The sequence below is a fragment of the Bos grunniens genome, chromosome 8 (assembly GCF_055505025.1).
Source record: "Bos grunniens cultivar Pamir isolate PY7600 chromosome 8, Bosgru_T2T1.0, whole genome shotgun sequence".
Lineage (NCBI taxonomy): Eukaryota > Metazoa > Chordata > Mammalia > Artiodactyla > Bovidae > Bos > Bos grunniens.
Window position 1 is genome coordinate 59,836,055 of NC_141172.1, and position 19,335 is coordinate 59,855,389.

At 36.9% G+C, this 19,335-nt stretch overlaps 1 protein-coding gene across 7 annotated transcripts in view; it reads left to right on the forward strand.

Moving 5' to 3' along the window:
- The window catches only part of ZCCHC7 (zinc finger CCHC-type containing 7), a 258,032-nt gene that overhangs the window by 48,969 nt on the left and 189,728 nt on the right, over positions 1-19,335 (forward strand). For 2 of the 7 annotated variants that reach the window (XM_086415924.1, XM_086415925.1), the window contains exon 3: positions 664-721. The exons of the other annotated variants lie outside the window; for them this stretch is intronic. In XM_086415924.1, the coding sequence (XP_086272050.1) occupies positions 664-721 (58 nt within the window). The remainder of the gene's footprint in view (positions 1-663; positions 722-19,335) is intronic. 7 annotated transcript variants of the gene reach the window in all.

The following is a 19,335-nucleotide window of genomic DNA, read 5'->3' on the forward strand; positions in this document are numbered from 1 at the left end:
ACAGGGTGTTTGGGGCTGGTGCACTGGGACGACCCAGAGGGATGGTATGGGGAGGGAGGAGGGGGAGGGGTTCAGGATGGGGAACACATGTACACCCGTGGTGGATTCATGTCAATGTATGGCAAAACCACTACAATATTGTAAAGTGATTAGCCTCCAATTAAATAAATTTATATTAGAAAAACTGGACTGGGCTTAAGTAGGGTGAATTGACAGTATTTTAAAATGTTGTGTTTTTGTTGTATATAAATTTAATGATCTTTACTAAGTAATGTCATAGTCATTTTACAAAGCAATGTAGTATTGCTTGTTTTATATACTTCTTGATAAAGTGTTTTATTTCCCCTTCTTGTGTTTGACCACATAATATCACGGGTATGCCTGTTGTTGATTTTTGCCTTTTACTGTAATGTAATGTTTGATTTTTTCCCTTAGCCTGGGATGTATCTTGATTTTCAAAATAACCAGCCATGGCTATTTACATGAAACATATGCATACCCATGTAAATCTTCATTGATTCCCTGAGAGGAGCTGTGCTTTTTCCTTTTTCTTTTTAAAAACATTTATTTATTTATTTATTTTGTTGACAGCCTTAATAATGTTTTCATAAAATTTGATGGATTTATAAGTCTGTTTAACATGCCTTTCCCTTTTTGTCTTAGCGCTTTGCTTCTAAGTTGCAGATGCAGTGGCTGAACAATACGCTGTGTGGTGTGACAGGTAAATTTCCCAATTTACCTGCCGTAATAGTGTGCTATGTAATGCCATTCAATCATCTCTGAATTTTACTTGCCTGATTAGTTGAGTGAAGCAGATTTTCAATTTAAATGTAACTTCATCTGCTTGATTAAAAATGTAACAGAACATTATCTGCTGCAAATAAATTTCAGTGGAAGAGATGATTTTCCCTGTTTAAAAATAACATCTGTTTATATTGGCTGGAAGCAGACGATTAATACTTCTCTAATTTCGAGGTTTACCAGTCCAGCTCACCTGTCTCTTTGCATGGATAGTTGAAATTGATGGCTGTCGAGTATAAACATTTACCTGTTGATGTTTAGTTGATGGATTTCTTTTTTAAGGATAATACAGAATCCCATCATTGGGCATTCATTTATTTGCTGCTCATCAAGATGATTGACAGCTTTGCCAACAACATGGAAAAAGGATCTTCCTTCATGATGCATACGAGAAAAATTTTACCCCTCAGTGATGAGTGCCCTACAGAAAAACAGATTCTTGTGAATTCTTCATAGTTAGTATTTATTTGAATTCTGAGTTTAGAGTCCCTGAGTATAATTTAAGTCAAGTGTGTAGTAAATGAGGGTGGGTAGTACTCTCCTGCTGGCATCTTTCATCTAGTGATTATATGTGTAGGCCAAACAGATAAGGAGGGAGAAAGATAGGAAAAACCGGAATGGTTATTTTTTCTCAATGCTTAGCATAATGTTCGACATGTAAGTAGACCACTCAGTAAATATTTATTGGCTTTGAATTAAGTATTAGGCCCATGGCATATTTGATATTCTACACATGAAACAAACTGGATTTAATTGGTTTAAATATGTAGTTAAAAGTTAAAGCAAAAAGAAATTGTAGAATGCTAGTTTGTCTCTCGCTCATTTTTTAAATGAAACTTCCCTGTGGGCACTTATTAGAAGTAGATTTTCAAATGCACACTTCATAAATATACTCTAAAATTTTACTAAGTAAAATTCATTAAAAAATTTTATTTGGCTCTGTTGGGTCTTAATTTGGGCACATGGGGTCTTAGTTCCCGGACCAGGGATCAAACTGACATCCTCTGCATTGAAAGATGAACTCCTAACCACTGGACCACCAGAGAAGTCCCAAGTAAAATTCATTTTAAAAAATAGATATATAAAAAAATTCTAACACCTAGTAAAATAACAGTACAATTCAATGATTTTTAGTATATTTAGCATAGAGTAAAAACAGTATTTTTAAGAAACTGATATAGTTCCATAATCTCAAAAAATATTTTTTTTTTTAATGCTTTGAATTTATTTTGATAGAGTATTCTGAACCTGGCACTTATTGTAGAGAAATAATTTTGTGTTGTTTTGAAACCATTTTTGTTGTCTCTCGTCATAAAGCAAATAAAAATAGTATTGGCATAAGAGTTACTGAATTGATACATTGGAAACTGGTTTCAGTTGTAATATTAGGGGTTTCTTGGCCACATTATATATAATTTAAACATTCTATAATTTATACTTTCAAGTAGATGTTTGAGAATTATATCAAAATATTTTAAATCAGATAATCAAGATAGTTAATCAGTCTTTGCTTCCAAACAAATGGGGTAAATTTTAACCTTCAGTCAGCTTTTCGACATCTTAGATGATTTGGTTGTTTTATTTGCAAAAAGTAAATATTTGGAGGTTGAATCTTTTTAAACTCGTCAGAATAATTCTGGATATTAGTAGAAGTTTTTGCCATAGTACTTTAGGAAAACAGCTCAAAGCGTAAAAATGTAGATAGTTAAGAAGCATATATATTTGGTGTATTCTTAAATTTGTAATTTTATCTTTGTAACACATTAATCTTACTTAAATATTTAAGTGAAATGTGAGACATGTAGGTTTCTTTAAAAAATAGCTAAAGTCAACATAAGAAACTTAGAACATTTTATGCTGTAGCTTTCTTTGTACTTCCTATCTATTTGCAAAAGGTAGATGAGGTTTTCTGTATTTCACTTGATTGGATGATATTTAATGAAAAAGAATAAACTCAGAAGAGCAGAATCTATCTAAAGAAGAATATACTGTTTCTTGAAATTGTATCAAGGTCTTTAGAGTCTTCAAAGACTTGTGCTAGTACCTCTGTGATTTGTTTTAAACTTTAAAACTTTGTCATGCAGCTGTATTTTAAAATGGGGTGAAATGACAGCATTCATAGCAGCTTTTTTTCATAATAACCAAAACATGGAAATAATGCAAATGTCCATCAGTTGATGAATGGATAAATTGCAGTGTATTCTTAGACTGGAATGTTATTCAGCCATAAAAAGGCATGAAGTACTGAGGAATACTACAGCATGCATAAACCTCTAAAATATGCTGAGTACAAGAAGCTAGACATAGAAGGCTGTCTATGATTTTGTTTATGAAATGTCCAAAATAGGCAAATTAATAGAGAAAGAAATCAGGTTAATAGTTGTCAGGGGTTGGGAGGAGATGGGGGCGGGGAGTGACTTTAATGGATATCGTATTTATGGAAGATGTTCTGGAATTAAGTGAAGGTTGAACACCTTTGTGATTATATTAAAACACAAAATTTTATACTCTGAAAGGGTGATTTTTGCAGTGTGTGACTTATATCTCAGTTTTTAAAAAGGTGTATAGAAATATATAAATTTCTGATGTATAGAGAAATTATTACCAGAAGAGCTTTGTCATTATTCATTTTTCTTTCATAGTTAAGTTTTTAATATGATGCTGAGAAGAATTAGAAGTAGAAGTTTGAGGCGTGGCCTTTTTTTGAGATTTAAAAAATATTGTAATTTATCAATCTTTTATAAAACCTTAAGCATAATTTTAATTTTTATTAATCATGGAAGTATACTTTAACTATAAGCTGTACTTTATATTAGTATTATTTTTACCTATGTGCTTTTACATATCATTTAAAGATCCATAGTTACATTATACAAATTTAAAAGATGAACATAAGACAGGCATGTGGAAAACTAGCTCTCTTGAAATACTGCTATCATTTTTTGAAGTTTTAGTGTATTTGTTTCAATTTGAGAGATTGACAGCCTTTAAGGTATATTGTAGACAGTATGTTAAATTGTAGAAACATCCTGTTGGAAATATTTAGGAAAATAAGAGCAACTTTATATTCAAATCACTGTAGATATTTGTTAAATACAAATATATTTTCATAATACGTTAGGTTGATTTAAAATGTTTCTTAGCAATTTTTGCATTAAGAATCTTATAAACCAGCATTAGCTTTGTAAAATGTTCATGGTGCCAAAATTAGGGATTTTAAAAATTTATTAAATAATAGTACCATTGTGTACCTTTGAAATTGTGAGAACATTCCTTTTGTGACTCAGAGGAGAGAGACTAGATACTTGAATATAAAATATTAGTTCAGTTTTTGAAATCAATCCACTGTAAAATATAGGTTGTCTTAGAGGTCAGTCATACTAAATTGTCTCCTTTATTATTTGAAACATGGTTTGTTTTCAACATGCTGCAGAAGTCCTTTACCTTCAGTTGTATTTTAGAGCTGCTAAGTACATTGCGGGGTTGACTGTAGCTGTTTAGCCCTTGGGTCCCATTGGCTTTTTTTTTTTTTTTAAATTGAAGTATAGTTGATTTATGATGATGTGCCAATCTCTGCTGTACAGCAGGCTGACTCAGTTATATACATATATACATTCCTTCTTTAAAATATTGTTTTCTATTATGGTTTATCCCAGGAGATTGTATATAGTTCCCCTGTACTTTACAGTAGGGCCTTGTTGTTTATCTATTCTAAATATAATAGCTTGCATCTACCAATCCCAAATTCCCAGTATATCCTTCTTCCTACCCCTGTCCCCTTGGTAACCACCAGTCTGATCTCTGTGCCTGTAAATCTGTTTCTGTTTTGTTCACTGGCATTCTTAGCGACTTAATTTAGTAGCTCGCTCTTTTATATTCAGTTGAATCATTAAAAAATGGTATACATTCAAAGTGTTTTGATCTACAAAAATAGCTTTATATGGTTCAACTCAACATCCATTTTTGCTTCAGGTTACTAGGCAAGTATGAGTACAAGCTTTGTTCGTAGCTTTGTTCGTAGTGATGCTTTCTAAAGCCCACTTGACTTCACATTCCAGGATGTCTGGTTCTAGGTGAGTGATCACACCATCGTGATTGTCTTGGTCTTGAAGATCTTTTTTGTACAGTTCTTCTGTGTATTCTTTCCACCTTTTCTTAATATCTTCTGCTTCTGTTAGGTCCATACCATTTCTGTCCTTTATCGAGCCCATCTTCGCATGAAATGTTTCTTTGGTATCTCTAATTTTCTTGAAGAGATCTCTAGTCGTTCCCATTCTGTTGTTTTCCTCTATTTCTTTGCACTGATTGCTGAGGAAGGCTTTCTTATCTCTCCTTGCTGTTCTTTGGAACTCTGCATTCAGATGATTATATCTTTCCTTTTCTCCTTTGCTTTTCGCTTCTCTTCTTTTCTCAGCTATTTGTAAGGCCTTCCCAGACAGCCATTTTGCTTTTTTTGCATTTCTTGTCCATGGGGATGGTCTTGATCCCTGTCTCCTGTACAATGTCACGAACCTCAGTCCATAGTTCATCAGGCACTCTATCTATCAGATCTAGTCCCTTAAATCTATTTCTCACTTCCACTGTATAATCATAAGGAATTTGATTTAGGTCATACCTGAATGGTCTAGTGGTCTTCCCTACTTTCTTCAATTTCAGTCTGAATTTGGCAATAAAGAGTTCATGATCTGAGCCACAGTCAGCTCCTGGTCTTGATTTTGCTGACTGTATAGAGCCTCTCCATCTTTGGCTGCAAAGAATATAATCAATCTGATTTCGGTGTTGACCATCTGGTGATGTCCATGTGTAGAGTCTTCTCTTGTGTTGTTGGAAGAGGGTGTTTTCTATGACCAGTCTGTTGTCTTGGCAGAACTCTATTAGCCTTTGCCCTGCTTCATTCCATATTTCAAGGCCAAATTTGCCTGTTACCCCAGGTGTTCCTTGACTTCCTACTTTTGCATTCCAGTCCCCTATAATGAAAAGGACATCTTTTTTGGGTGTTAGTTCTCATTTGGCCTTGGAATACAGAATGAATCAGGGCAAAGGCTAATAGATTATCAGTAGTTACTAATATCCATTACAGTAGTAGTGGATAGAAAGGGGAGTTCTCATGCTAATTTTGGTGTTCTAGAACTTAAGGAAGCAGCCATCTTATATTTAAGTTATTGCTGATTTTACTATTGCTTGCTGTTGCTGGGCGTGTGTGCTAAGTCACCTCAGTTGTGTCCAACTCTTTGCAACCACATGGAGCCTGCAGCTCCTCTGTCCATTGGATTTTAATAAGTTAATCTTTGACTTAAAAATTGAAGCAATGATTAATTATGCATAAATTTATCTAGGTGAAAATTTCCATCATGAGGGACTTAAGTAATAGAAGGACATAAACTTGTTGAAAATTGAGATAAATCTATACATTGGATGTCTTAAACTGGTTAGTTAAATTGGGTAAATTATTTAGGTTAGGCCTAGCAGCCCACTCCAGTACTCTTGCCTGTAATCCCATGGACAGTGGAACCTGGCGGAATACAGTCCATAGGATCACACAGAGTTGGACACGACTGAAGCAACTTAGCACACACACAGGCAATTTTTTATAAGTACTTTATAAAATTTAAAATAGTATAAAAGAGTATCAGTTTATGGCGGTGGTAATACTGTGTTCCCAGTAACTTCTACTTTGTCAGATCCTGTGGTCCATTTTCATTCCTGTTTTTGGATTAATCATCAGAGGTTGACATTTTTCCCTTGGCTTTAAGGTTACCTTCTGTCTTGGTTCCTCTACCTGCTCTGGCCAAACCAAGGATTCAATATTCGGTTTATCCTTTCTGTAGGACATATAGTGTGGGTAATGCTTAAGAGTACTGTGCTGTGTCACTCAGTCGAGTTCAACTCTGCGACCGTATGGACTACAGCCCACCAGGCTCCTCTGTCCTTGGGGAATCTCCAGGCAAGAATACTGGAGTGGGTTGCCATGCCCTCCTCTAGGGGATCTTCCCAACCCAGGGATGGAACCCAGGTTTCCCACGTTGCAGGCAGATTCTTTACTGACTGAGCCACCAGGGAAGCCCAATGCATAAGAGTAGGGTGTAAAATTAATTTGTCTTTATAAATCTTGGTTCTGCTGATTATGTAGGCCTTAGGCAAATCACCCCACCCTGTTGTGCTTCAGTTTCCTGACTTATACAGTGGAGGCTTGTTGTGAGGATTAATTGACTTTATATATGTACCAAAGCTTTGAGAACAGTACTTGGTGTGTAGTGTCATATGTTAGTTAGTGTTACATGTTTCTGATCTTTAAACTTTGTTGGCCAGAGGGCTTGGCCTTCAGGCTTCTTCTCTTCTGTAGTCATTTTCTGCAAGATTTCATTTAATTTCTTTGACTCTCTGGAGAACTTACACTATTTGCTCTGGCTTCCCCATGCCACCCCGTCTTTACTGAGATGTAATTGACAGTCTTCCATATTTAATAGAAATCCTAAGAAATCAGATCTGAAGTCTGGATTTGGCTTTCCTAGTCTCTCCTCAGTCCCTGTACTTTTTCACCTCAGCAAATAGAAGCTCCATTTTTCCAGTTGCAAAAACCCGCTAAAATAGTCTCTGTCTTCTTTCTCTCACACACAGTGCATCAGTAAAAACAGTTAGCTTTGAGGTATATCTAGAATCTGACCTCTCATCACTTCTGTAAGTTGGATGTGATTTTTTGATGGATTATTGCATAGCCTTCCAACTGTTCTTTCCACTGATATTCTTGCCCTCTTACATTCTACTCTTCATGAAGCATATTTTCAACTAAGTTCTCATTCACAGGTACTCAGTTAGGTTGCTCAGTCGTGTCCGACTCTTGATGACCCATGGACTGCTGCACTCCAGGCCTCCCTGTCCATCACCAACTCCAGGAGTCTACTCAAACTCATGTCTTGAGTTGGTGATGCCATCCAACCGTCTCATCTTCTGTCGTCCCCTTCTCCTCCCACCTTCAATCTTTCCCAGCATCAAGGTCTTTTCCAATGAGTCAGCTCTTCGCATCAGGTGGCCAAAGTATTGGAGCTTCAGCTTCAGCATCAGTCCTTCCAATGAATATTCAGGACTGATTTCCTTTAGGATTAACTGGTTGGATCTCCTTGCAGTCCAAGGGACTCTCAAGAGTCCTCTCCAACACCATAGTTCAAAGGCATCAATTCTTCAGCACTCAGCTTTCTTTATAGTCCAGCTCTCACATCCATACATGACTGCTGGAAAAGCCATAGCTTTGACGAGACGGATCTTTGTTGGCAAAGAAATATCTCAGCTTTTAAATATGCTATCTAGGTTGGTCATAACTCTTCTTCTAAGGAACAAGCATCTTTTAATTTCATGGCTGCAGTCACCATGCACAGTGATTTTGGAGCCCCCAAAATAAAGTCTGTCACTCTTTCCACTGTTTCCCTATCTATTTGCCATGAAGTGATGTGACCAGATGCCATGATTTTAGTTTTCTGAATGTTGAGTTTTAAGCCAACTTTTTTACTCTCCTCTTTCACTTTCATCAAGAGGCTCTTTAATTCTTCACTTTCTGCCATAAGTGTGGTGCCATCTGTATATCTAAGGATATTGATATTTCTCCCGGCAATCTTGATTCCAGCTTATGCTTCATTCAGCCCAGCGTTTCTCATGATGTACTCTGCATATAAGTTAAATAAGTAGGGTGACAATATACAGCCTTGATGTACTCCTTTCCTGATTTGGAACCAGTCTGTTGTTCCATGTCCAGTGCTAACTACTTCCTGACCTGCACACAAATTACTCAGGAGGCAGGTCAGGTGGTCTGGTATTCCCATCTCTTGAAGAGTTTTCCACAGTTTGTGGTGATCCACACAGTCAAAGGCCTTGGCATAGTCAATAAAGCAGAAATAGATGTTTTTCTGGAACTCTCTTGCTTTTTCGATGATCCAGCGGATGTTGGCAATTTGATCTCTGGTTCCTGTGCCTTTTCTAAATCCAGCTTGAACATCTGGAAGTTCATGGTTCACGTACTGTTGAAGCCTGGCTTGGAGAATTTTGGACCTGACTTTGCTAGCGTGTGAGATGAGTACAATTGTGTGGTGGTTAGAGCGTTCTTTGGCATTGCCTTTCTTTGGGATTGGAATGAAAACTTAACCTTTTCCAGTCCTGTGGCCACTGCTGAGTCTTCCAGTTTTGCTGGCATATTGAGTGCAACACTTTCATCGCATCATCTTTTAGGATTTGAAATAGCTCAACCGAAATTCCATCACCTCCTCTAGTTTGTTTGTAGTGATGCTTCCTAAGGCCCACTTGACTTTGCATTCCAGGATGTCTGGCTCTAGGTGAGTGATCACACCATCGTGATTATCTGGGTCATGAAGATCTTTTTAGTATAGAGTGTATTCTGCTTCCCTAGTGGCTCAGACGCTAAAGCGTCTGCCTGCAATGTGGGAGACCTGGGTTTGATCCCTGGGTCGGGAAGATCCTCTGGAGAAGGAAATGGCAACCCACTCCAGTACCCTTGCCCAGAAAATCCCATGGACAGGGGAGCCTGGTAAGCTCCAGTCTGTGGGGTCGCAAAGAGTCGGACATGACTGAGCGACTTCACTTTCACTTTTCACTTTTGTGTGTTTTCTTGCCACCTCTTTTTAATATCTTCTGCTTCTGTTAAGTCCATACCATTTCTGTCCTTTATTGAGCCCATCTTCCCATGAAACGTTCCTTGGTATCCCTAATTTTCTTGAAGAGATCTCTAGTCTTTCCCATTCTGTTGTTTTCCTCTATTTCTTTGCACTGATTGCAGAGGAAGGCTTTCCTATCTCTCCTTGCTGTTCTCTGGGACTCTGCATTCAAATGGGTGTACCTTTGCTTTTCTTCTTTGCCTTTAGCTTCTCTTCTTTCCACAGCTATTTGTAAGGCCTCCTCAGACAACCATTTTGCCTTTTCGCATTTCTTTTCTTTGGGGATGATCTTGATCCCTGCCTCCTGTACAATGTCACGAACCTCCATCCATAGTTCTTCAGGCACTCTCGTCTATCAGATCTAATCCCTTGAATCTATCTGTCACTTCCACTGTATAATCATAAAGGATTTGATTTAGGTCTTTCCTGAATGGCCTAGTGTTTCTGTACTTTCTTCAATTTAAGTCTGAATTTGGCAATAAGGAGTTCATGATCTTAGCCACAGTCAGCTCCCTGTCTTGTTTTTGCTGACTGTATAGAGAACTTCTCCATCTTCAGCTGCAAAGAATATAATCAATATGATTTTGGTATTGACCGTCTGGTGATGTCCATGTGTAGAGTCTTCTCTTGTGTTGTTGGAACAGGGTGTTTGCTATGACCAGTGTGTTCTCTTGGCTAAACTCTGTTAGCTTTTGCCCTGCTTTGTTTTGTACTCCAAGGCCAAATTTGCCTGTTACTCCAGGTATCTCTTGACTTCCTACTTTTGCATTCCAGTCCCCTATAATGAAAAGGACATCTTTTTTGGGTGTTAGTTCTAGAAAGTCTTGTAGATCTACATAGAACCGTTCAACTTCAGCTTCTTCAGCATTATTGGTCGGGACGTAGACTTGGATTACTGTGTATTGAATGGTTTGCCTTGGAAACAAAGATCGTTCTGTCGTTTTTGAGATTGCATCCAAGTACTGCATTTCTCTCCACCATGACCCGCCCTTCTTGGGTGGCCCCACAGGGCATGGCTTAGACAAGGCTGTGGGGTTAGACAAGTTAGACAAGGCTAACTTGTCTAACTTGAGTTGTCTTGTCTAACTTGACAAGATTCATGGGATCGCAAATAGTCGGACACAACTGAGTGACTGAACTGAACTGCATTTCTGACTCTTTTGTTGACTGTGATGGTCACTCCATTTTCTAAGGGATTCTTGCCCACAGTAGTAGATATAATGGTCATCTGAGTTAAATTCACCCATTCCAGTCCATTTTAGTCCCTGATTCCTAAAATGTTGATGTTCACTCTTGCCATCTCCTGTTTGAGCACTTCCAATTTGCCTTGATTCATGGTCCTAAAATTCCAGGTTCCTATGCAATATTGTTCTTTACAGCATCGGACTTTACTTCCATCATCTGTCACAGGTACTGGGGGGTTACAATTTGGACATATCTCTTTTGAGAGGGACACTATTCAATGTACTTGAGAGAATAGGAGTTTGTATTCCTTGTATTTAATTTTCAAAATTTCAATTTGCTTAACATCTTGTATTATGGAGTAAATCTGTTGCATGTTTATTTCTGACATTTGGGAGCTTGTATTATATCTCACCCTTGTTGCTAGAAAAATGAGCTCTTGCCCTTTTGTTCAGTTCAGTTCAGTCGCTCAGTCATGTCCGACTCTTTGCGACCCCATGAATTGTAGCACGCCAGGCCTATCTGTCCATCACCAACTCCTGGAGTTCACTCAGACTCACGTCCATCGAGTCGGTGATGCCATCTAGCCATCTCATCCTCTGTTGTCCCCTTCTCCTGCCCCCAATCCCTCCCAGCATCAGAGTCTTTTCCAATGAATGAGTCAACTCTTCACATGAGGTGGCCAAAGTATTGCAGTTTCAGCTTTAGCATCATTCCTTCCAATGAACGCCCTTTTCCAGTGGAGTTTTTGAGTGGGAAGGAATCTTTTTTGTTAACCTTTTACCTTTCATTTTTTTCATAGTATTAAAAATGTGTTCTAAACATACTGTCAGATACATGGTTTAATATTTTTTATTTTTAGGTATTCCTTAATTTTAATCTTCCTTTCCCACCTCTTGTGGATAGCTCATAACTAAATCTTAAAATTATGGAGGGAGAATTGGGAGATGTTAATCCACTTCTAAGATTGACATAATTTTCAAAGTGATTCCAGAGATAAGCAGAATATATTTTACTTAATAGCTATGAGAGATGGATTTTCATAAACTTTCATCCAAAAGAACTAGATTTGCACATTCAGTATGAAAGGGTGTCATGAAAATATAAAGTTCATTAGTATGCAGTATATTTTTATCCCTTTGAATGTAATTTAGAGATTATATGCTATAATAGGATTTATATATGATATTATACTGTTTAATCTTTAGGGTGTTACATCCAGGACAGTTAGCAGTAACTGATGTTTGCCTGCATTTTAGGAATGTATTAGTGTTATGGAATATCATGAATTTTACTTAAAAGTAAACAAAATTCATACTCTTAGAATATTAACAAAGTCACTTTTTTCTGCAGGCCAAGAATAAAATCTTTAAGAACTAACAAGATGAATTAAAGATGAAATGATTTGTTTCTAAAATTAGGCTTTAATTAATTCATAGGGGATGATTTTGGCATTTCTTCAAAGTATTTGTCTTTGTGTATCTGAAATTGCACCTCCTCAATAACCTAGCTGGAATTTATAAAATGGAATAGATAGTCTCTCTTCTCCAATTTGGAACTCAAAAGGAGGTCTGACTTCCAAAAGGTAAGCATATTTTTCTATCAGGAATAACTTGCCATTCTAAAATAAGACAAAAATAATGGTCCAGGGAATCTTGTTCAGCTTTTTTATTTTTGTAAAATACCCTGTTATTTTACTGGCATAAAATGTGTATTTTATTTGACCTCATTATAAAGAATTTGTTTTAATCTCATTATATATAATTTCTTTTATGTTAGGTTTGAATAGTTTGTCAGCTCCTAAAAGGGCAAAGAAACTCTTTCAGCTTATGTTCTTGACAGTATAGGGCACAAATAGATAACTTATAAGCCCTTTGATGTCATTGTTTCTACTTTGGGAGAGGAGATTATCAATGAAAATGAGGAAAATGTGGAAAATGTGCAGTTAAAGATCTATGGAAATCAGATGTTTTTTACACAGTTGCTCTTGTTAAAAGATGCAAGCAACTATTTTGCAGTCTTTTTGTCCTGTTTTGAGTTGAGGTTGTTTGATACAGTTTTTGTGTTTTGTATTAAATGTGAAAGTGAAGTCGCTCTTTGCGACCCCGTGGACTGTAGCCCACCAGGCTCCTCCGTCCATGGGATTCTCCAGGCAAGAATAATGGAGTGGGTTGCCATTTCCTTGTCCAGGGGATCTTCCCAACCCAGGGATCAAACCCAGGTCTCCCGCATTGCGGGCAGATACTTTAACCTCTGAGCCACCAGGGAAGCCATATTAAATGTACAGGTGTTGAAAAATCCTTTAACATTTTGCTTTCTGTTTTCTAAAATATTTTAAAGGTCTTGAGGAGAATGACTATTACCATTTCCATTGCTCATCTCATTCCTAATGTTCAAGTTTCATTCTGGTGTCATATTGTTTCTCTCTGAAGAATTTCCCTTAGCAGTTCTTTCAGAGCAGATCTGTTGGTAATGAATTCTCTTAGTTTTCCTCACCAGAGAGTATCTTTTTTTCTCCTTCATTCCTGAAAGCATGTTTCCCCTGAATATAGAATTCAGAGTTTACAGTTTGTTTCTACCAGCACTTAAAAATGTCATTCCATTTCCTTCTGACCTCTGTGGTTTCTGATGAGAAATTCTCACAGTCATTCCAATTTTATTCTTCTATAAGTAACAGAAGTAAAGATGAAAATTTGAGTTTTCAGCCATTGTTGTTGTGTCCCTACGTTGTGTCCAACTCTTTTGTGACTCCATGGACTGAAGCCCGCCAGACTCCTGTGTCTGTGGGATTTCCCAGGCAAGAATACTGGAGTGGGTTGCCATTTCCTTCTCTAGGGATCTTCCCAACCCACGGGTGAACTCATTCCTCCCATATAGCAGCAGATTCTTTACCACTGAGCCACCTAGGAAGCCCTTCTCAGGCATTATTTCCTCAAAATTTTAATTTCCGAATATAGATCTCTAGTTAATGCCACATAATTTGCTGAAGTTTTTGGCCTTCTAAAATTTTGTCTCCCTGTTCAGAATGGATATTCTCTATTACTCTGTCTTCAAAGGTCACTAGCTATTTCCTCTATCATATTTATTCAGCTATTAAGCCTATCTGAAGGGATTTTCATATTTGTTACTGTATTTTTTTAGTTTTTAAGTTTTCCTTTTGTATGGTTATATCTTTTATTTCTTTGAAGAGATTTTCCATCTTCCCACTCATTTTAAGAGTGTTTATTTTTACTTGCATTTTGATAGCAACTTCTTTTTAAAGTTTTTATCAGATAAATTTATCATTTGTGTTACATCATGTTGACATCTGTTAATTATCTTCATAAAATGAGATATGCTTGTCTCTTCATGTGTCATGTTATTTTGGATCATATCCTTGACAATTTAAGTATTACGTTATGAGACTGTGGTACATTAAATGGGCAGATTTAGAAAAACATTTCAGACACTGGAATCCTTTGCAATTTTTGCTTTGCAGATAAGTATGATAACTAAATCTTTTCCTGTGTAAAATAATAACTTATTTTTATGTCTTTCTAATTTGTCATAAGAGTCCAGTTCAAGCATTGTAACATATTTTCTACAAGCTTCTTTTTTGTTTGTTGTACTTACTAGAAGTGCATTAATATAAGTGTGCTTCTCTAAGAGTTTAAACTCTGGGAAAATATCTGTGCCCATGTCCCCCCACCCCCAATGCTGTCTGCCTTTGCTCTCTCCTTGGCTAATTAGAATTCCAGAGGGCATTAATAACCATTTAAATTAATCGGATTATACCTGCAGTTGCCAAAGGTGAGGTTCAGACTGTTTAACCCCCCGTTGATGAACCCTAACACCAATCAAAACTGGGTAGGAATTCAACATTTTATTTTCATTTCTGTCCTAAGGAAGAAAACCTGAAAACTCCATGACATAAAGCTTATACAGACTGTTTAACCTATCCACTTGCAGCAGTCTAGGAACGCAAGGAAGCCCTTCCATTAATTCAGCCTTCATTAGGAGACCAGAGCTAAATAGTTTGATCTTGTGAAAATACATTTGCATTGTTAGTGAAAGCCCTTTAGGGCAGAGCTGTGGAAAGCCACCTAATAGTAAATAATCCTTTAGTGTCATAAGAGCTAAAAATTATCTTCGCAACTGATGTTGCCGCAGTAATTTGACAACAGGAATCTCCCAAGAGACGTTAAACACGTGGCAAAGCAGCTATAATTTCACAGCTATAGATAAAAAGGAGTGGAAACTGAATGACCAGTCTTAAAAGTCAGAAGAGACTCTAACATAAGAGAAGAAACTATAGGTTATCTAGTCTAAACTCCCTCATATATTTGTTCTCTCTTCCTCCAGCATAGTGGACATGGCCACCTAGTCCCTGTGCAAACATCTCAGTAGCAACAAATAATAAAATGGCAGCCCATCCCATTATCAAATGATTTGTCATTGTCAGAATCCTGGTCTGAAATTAATACCTGTTAATTCATAGAGCATTATTCAAATACAGCTGCAAGTTGGACTGTCTCCCCTACAGTCCATTCGCTGACCCCACCACTAGATCAGGTATATGTTTTTGATATTTAAAAATATATTGGAGAATAAAATGTTTAATAAGCATGACTGTAAGAGAGCACTCTTCATACATGGTTGAAGTTGAAAATTTTTAAACAAGAAAAGGAATCAGATGCGATGTGTATCTCTTTCCATGTAACAGATGTTTTCAAAGAATTATTCTTTTTACTGCTAACCTGTGTATCAACAATGGAAAAGCCTTGATTCAGGAACTAAGTAAGAAAAATTAGTTGGTTTGAGAAAAAGACATCTACTGGAATCTGCACAACCCTACTTCAACAAAGATATCTGCTAGTCAATAGATGTCATCCCCTACACCTGTCTAAAATGACTCATTTCTTTTCCTGATTACCACTTATGGATTTTTCTCTTCTTAAAAAAACTTTACACAAAATGTAAACTTCATACATTGGGATTATTCTTTGGTCTGGATCTTTTCTTTGAATGAAATAAGCTTTGGGATGCTTATTTAGATGTTCAATGGAACAGTGTGGAGAACAGTAATTGTGTTTGGGCTAAAGAATTAATCCATTTAGTCATGGGAAGCATTAGCTTTTCCTTAGCTGAATTGTGGTGAAACTTCGGGGCTGTTTTAGGATTTTAGCCTCAAATAGAAACTTAGAAATGAAAGTTTATTTGTATAGATGAACATATGCTTTTGAATAATGAGCTATTGAATTGATTTCAATGAAAGTGAAATTGTTTTTCAATTCGCAGTTCTTATTTTATCTTTGACCATGAACTGAAAGCTACATCTTTGTATTGCCCAAATTTAAAAAAAATCTTTTTTTAATTCAGAAAAATACATTCTAACAGAGAAAGTGGTTTGACAAGTAATAAGTCAGATGGCTTCAGAAAGCACTTGTAACTTCAAAAATTTCTGATGGTTACTATTACACTTTTGTACTGTGTTAATCACACATTGTAATAGAACCACTTTTATAAACTAATTAGTCTCTTAAAATAGAAAAGTTTTCTGCATTTTGATACCTCACAGGCCAAAAAAAAAGGGGGGGGGGATATTGGGAAAGTCATATTTTCATCTCAGAAGGATAATTATCCCAGAGTGTTCAGATGCTCAGTTGTGTCTGACTCTTTGCAACCTCATAGACTCTAGCCAGCCAGGCTCCTCTGTCCATTGGATTCTCCCAGCAAGAATACTGGAGTGGGTTGCCGTTTCCTTCTCCAGAGGATCTTCCACACTCAGGGATCGAACCTGAGTCTCTTCCATCTTCTGCATGTCAAGTGAATATAAAGGTAAATTCTTTACCACTAGTGTCACCTGGAAAGCCCAGTTATTCCATGTATTTGATGAAATATTTTTTTAAATTGTAGTTTAAAGGATTCGGTGAGAGGGAACTTCCTGAATGATATAAGCTATCCGCATATAGACACCTCTACTGTAGTCTGCTGAGACCTGTATTTTGAGGTGTTTTTTTTTTTTAAACCTTTGTGCTTATTGCAGCCTCTCTATTCATGCTGTTGGATTTTCCCCTTTGTTTCATATAACATTTTATATGTACTACCAATTAACATATTTATGGAGCATTCACTATATGCTGTAATAGTAGAGTTGAACTGTACTGAGATAGATGGATAAATACTAAAAAAAAGAAACAAGTTCTAGTTTCAGTCCAGATTTTCAGAGCAGGAAGTTAAAGCTGTTTAAGCTTACCTCCAAACCTCTTTATAAGCGTCCCTCAAAGAATTAGCCCTATGTGTGTGTATATATATGTGTGGTGGGTAGTCTTGTACCTGTTTACTCTCTCAGTAGAGTTTTTTTAAATAACAGATGTACTGAGATGTAATTCATCCATTTAAAATGTACAACTCAGTGGTTTTTAGCCTATTCACAGAACTGTGCAACATTCACCATAATTACTAAATAACAACATAACATAACAACATAATAACTAAGCAGCAACAAGCCATCTTTGGGATTTCCGTGGTGGCTCCAGTAAGGAATCCACCTGCCAAGCAGGAGACGTAGGTTCAGTCCCTGGATCAGGAAGATCTCCTGGAGAAGGAAATAGCAGCCCACTCCAGGACAGAGGAACCTGGCAGGCTGTAGTCCATGGGCTCCATAAGGAGTCAGACATGACTTAGCGACTAAACACCACCACCACACTGTAATTAATATGAAAACATTTTATCACTCCAAAAAGTAATCCCCACTGGCATCACTCCACCAGTATCCCCAAAACTCTTAGCTCAAGGCAACCACTAATGGACATTTCGTACAGATTTATTTGATACGTGGTTCTTTGTGTCCGGCTTCTTTGACTTACCATGTTTTCAAGGTGCATCCATGTTGTAGTAGCATATTTCAGCACTTAATGCCTTTTTATGACTGAATAATATTTTATTGTATGGGTGTACCACATTTTGTTTAACCATTCATCAGTTGATGGATATTTGGGTTTTTACTTTTTGGCTACTAGGAATAATCCTGCTGGGAACATTTGTGTCAAGTTTTCCACCGACTTCTTAATTCTTTTGAGTATATACCTAGAAATGGAATTGGCTCCTACTGGCTCCTACTCACTTTCTCTTTTTTAGAAAGCAAAATTTACTGTAAGTTTAATATCTTATTTCTTTCCTTCCGATCTCATTGTGTCTCTCCAAATAAGGCCCTGGTTAATTCTCTGACTCTCCCAGTCTCTGCCTGAGAAAATTGTATTTATCTTTCAAGGCATGTCTCAAATGTGTCTCCTTTATGAGATCATTTCCAGTCTTACCCACCAAATAATTATTTATTATATTAATCTTTAGCACTTGATGAATACTGCTGTTGTATCAAAGTTTTATGATGGCTACATAATGTGGTTATATATATTAGTCTGACTAGACTTTGAATTCTTGGGTATAGTGATTGCCGGAAATCTTTGTTTCTTTGGTATATGTATAGCAGAATGCCTGGCACACAGCACTTAGTAAGGATTGTTGGCTTAAATTTTTAGTCTTCTGGTTCACTTTTTCCATGATATGAATCCATCTCACACAGTACTGATTTTCCTGTTTCTTACACTTGCATTCAAGACTTACTGTTTCCACCTCATCAACCAAAGTACCCGTTTCCCCAGAATTTCTTGTTTTTCAGCTTCAGCGCTTCATCCTGCTTTTACCCCTGTGCAGAATTTTATTTTGTCTTCTGTCTCAACCTTTTAGTAGCTTTCTTACCTTTCAAGCCATTTGTCAGTAAGACATATTCCTAAATCACATTTAAGGATGTTCATCTATATTCCTAGGATTAGCCTAAACTTTAGAATCTGTATTATGTGTTTATCTTGTTCTGTTAGGTATAGACCAAGGGAGATAATGTATATTTAGTCAGTCTCTAGTTTTCAAAACCTGTTTTACAAATAACTGGTACCAATAAAAGACCACCAACATCTAGCCACCCAAAATAATTTTTCCTCCCCTTCCTACTCCCCATTTCTGATTTTGTTTTTTACTCTTGTTGTTAAAGTGCCCTTTTTTCCCTTGATAGGTATATTCTCAGTTTTTATGGTAAAGTAGAAGATGATTACTTCATTCTTTGCTGAGGATGGGCCCATGAATGAATGAGTTGTTTCATAAGAGGCACTCATCTGAGTAACTGTATGTTTGCCAGAGAGGTACCTAGGTAACTCAGTGCCTTAGGGTGCCACATGTTTCCTATGCATGTTGTATTGGCTTTCTCTTTTTCTGGAGGATGTTTACTTATTTATGACAATTTAAGGATACATTTTAAGGCTCACAGGTGGCTCAGTAGTAAAGAATCTGCCTGCCAGTACAGGAGATGCAGGTTCAATCTCAGGGTCAGGAAGATTCCCAGGAGAAGGAAATGGTAACCCACTCTAGTAATCTTGCCGGGATAATCCCATGGATAGAGAGGACCCTGGTGGGCTGTAATCTATGGGGTTGCAGAGGGCTGGACACGACAGAGCAGCTGAGCACAAGAAGACATTATAGTTTGCATTGATAGAAGCAGTATTAGCTAGGTAGTCAGATCCAGTAAATGGGTGACAGTGTGATGATAAAGCCAATCAAGATCAAAGAGATACTGAAGAGTTGTCTTAAAAAAGACGTGTAGAAATATACTCTGGCAGAAAGACTGTAGTAAGTAGATAGACTGGATTCAGATAGATTA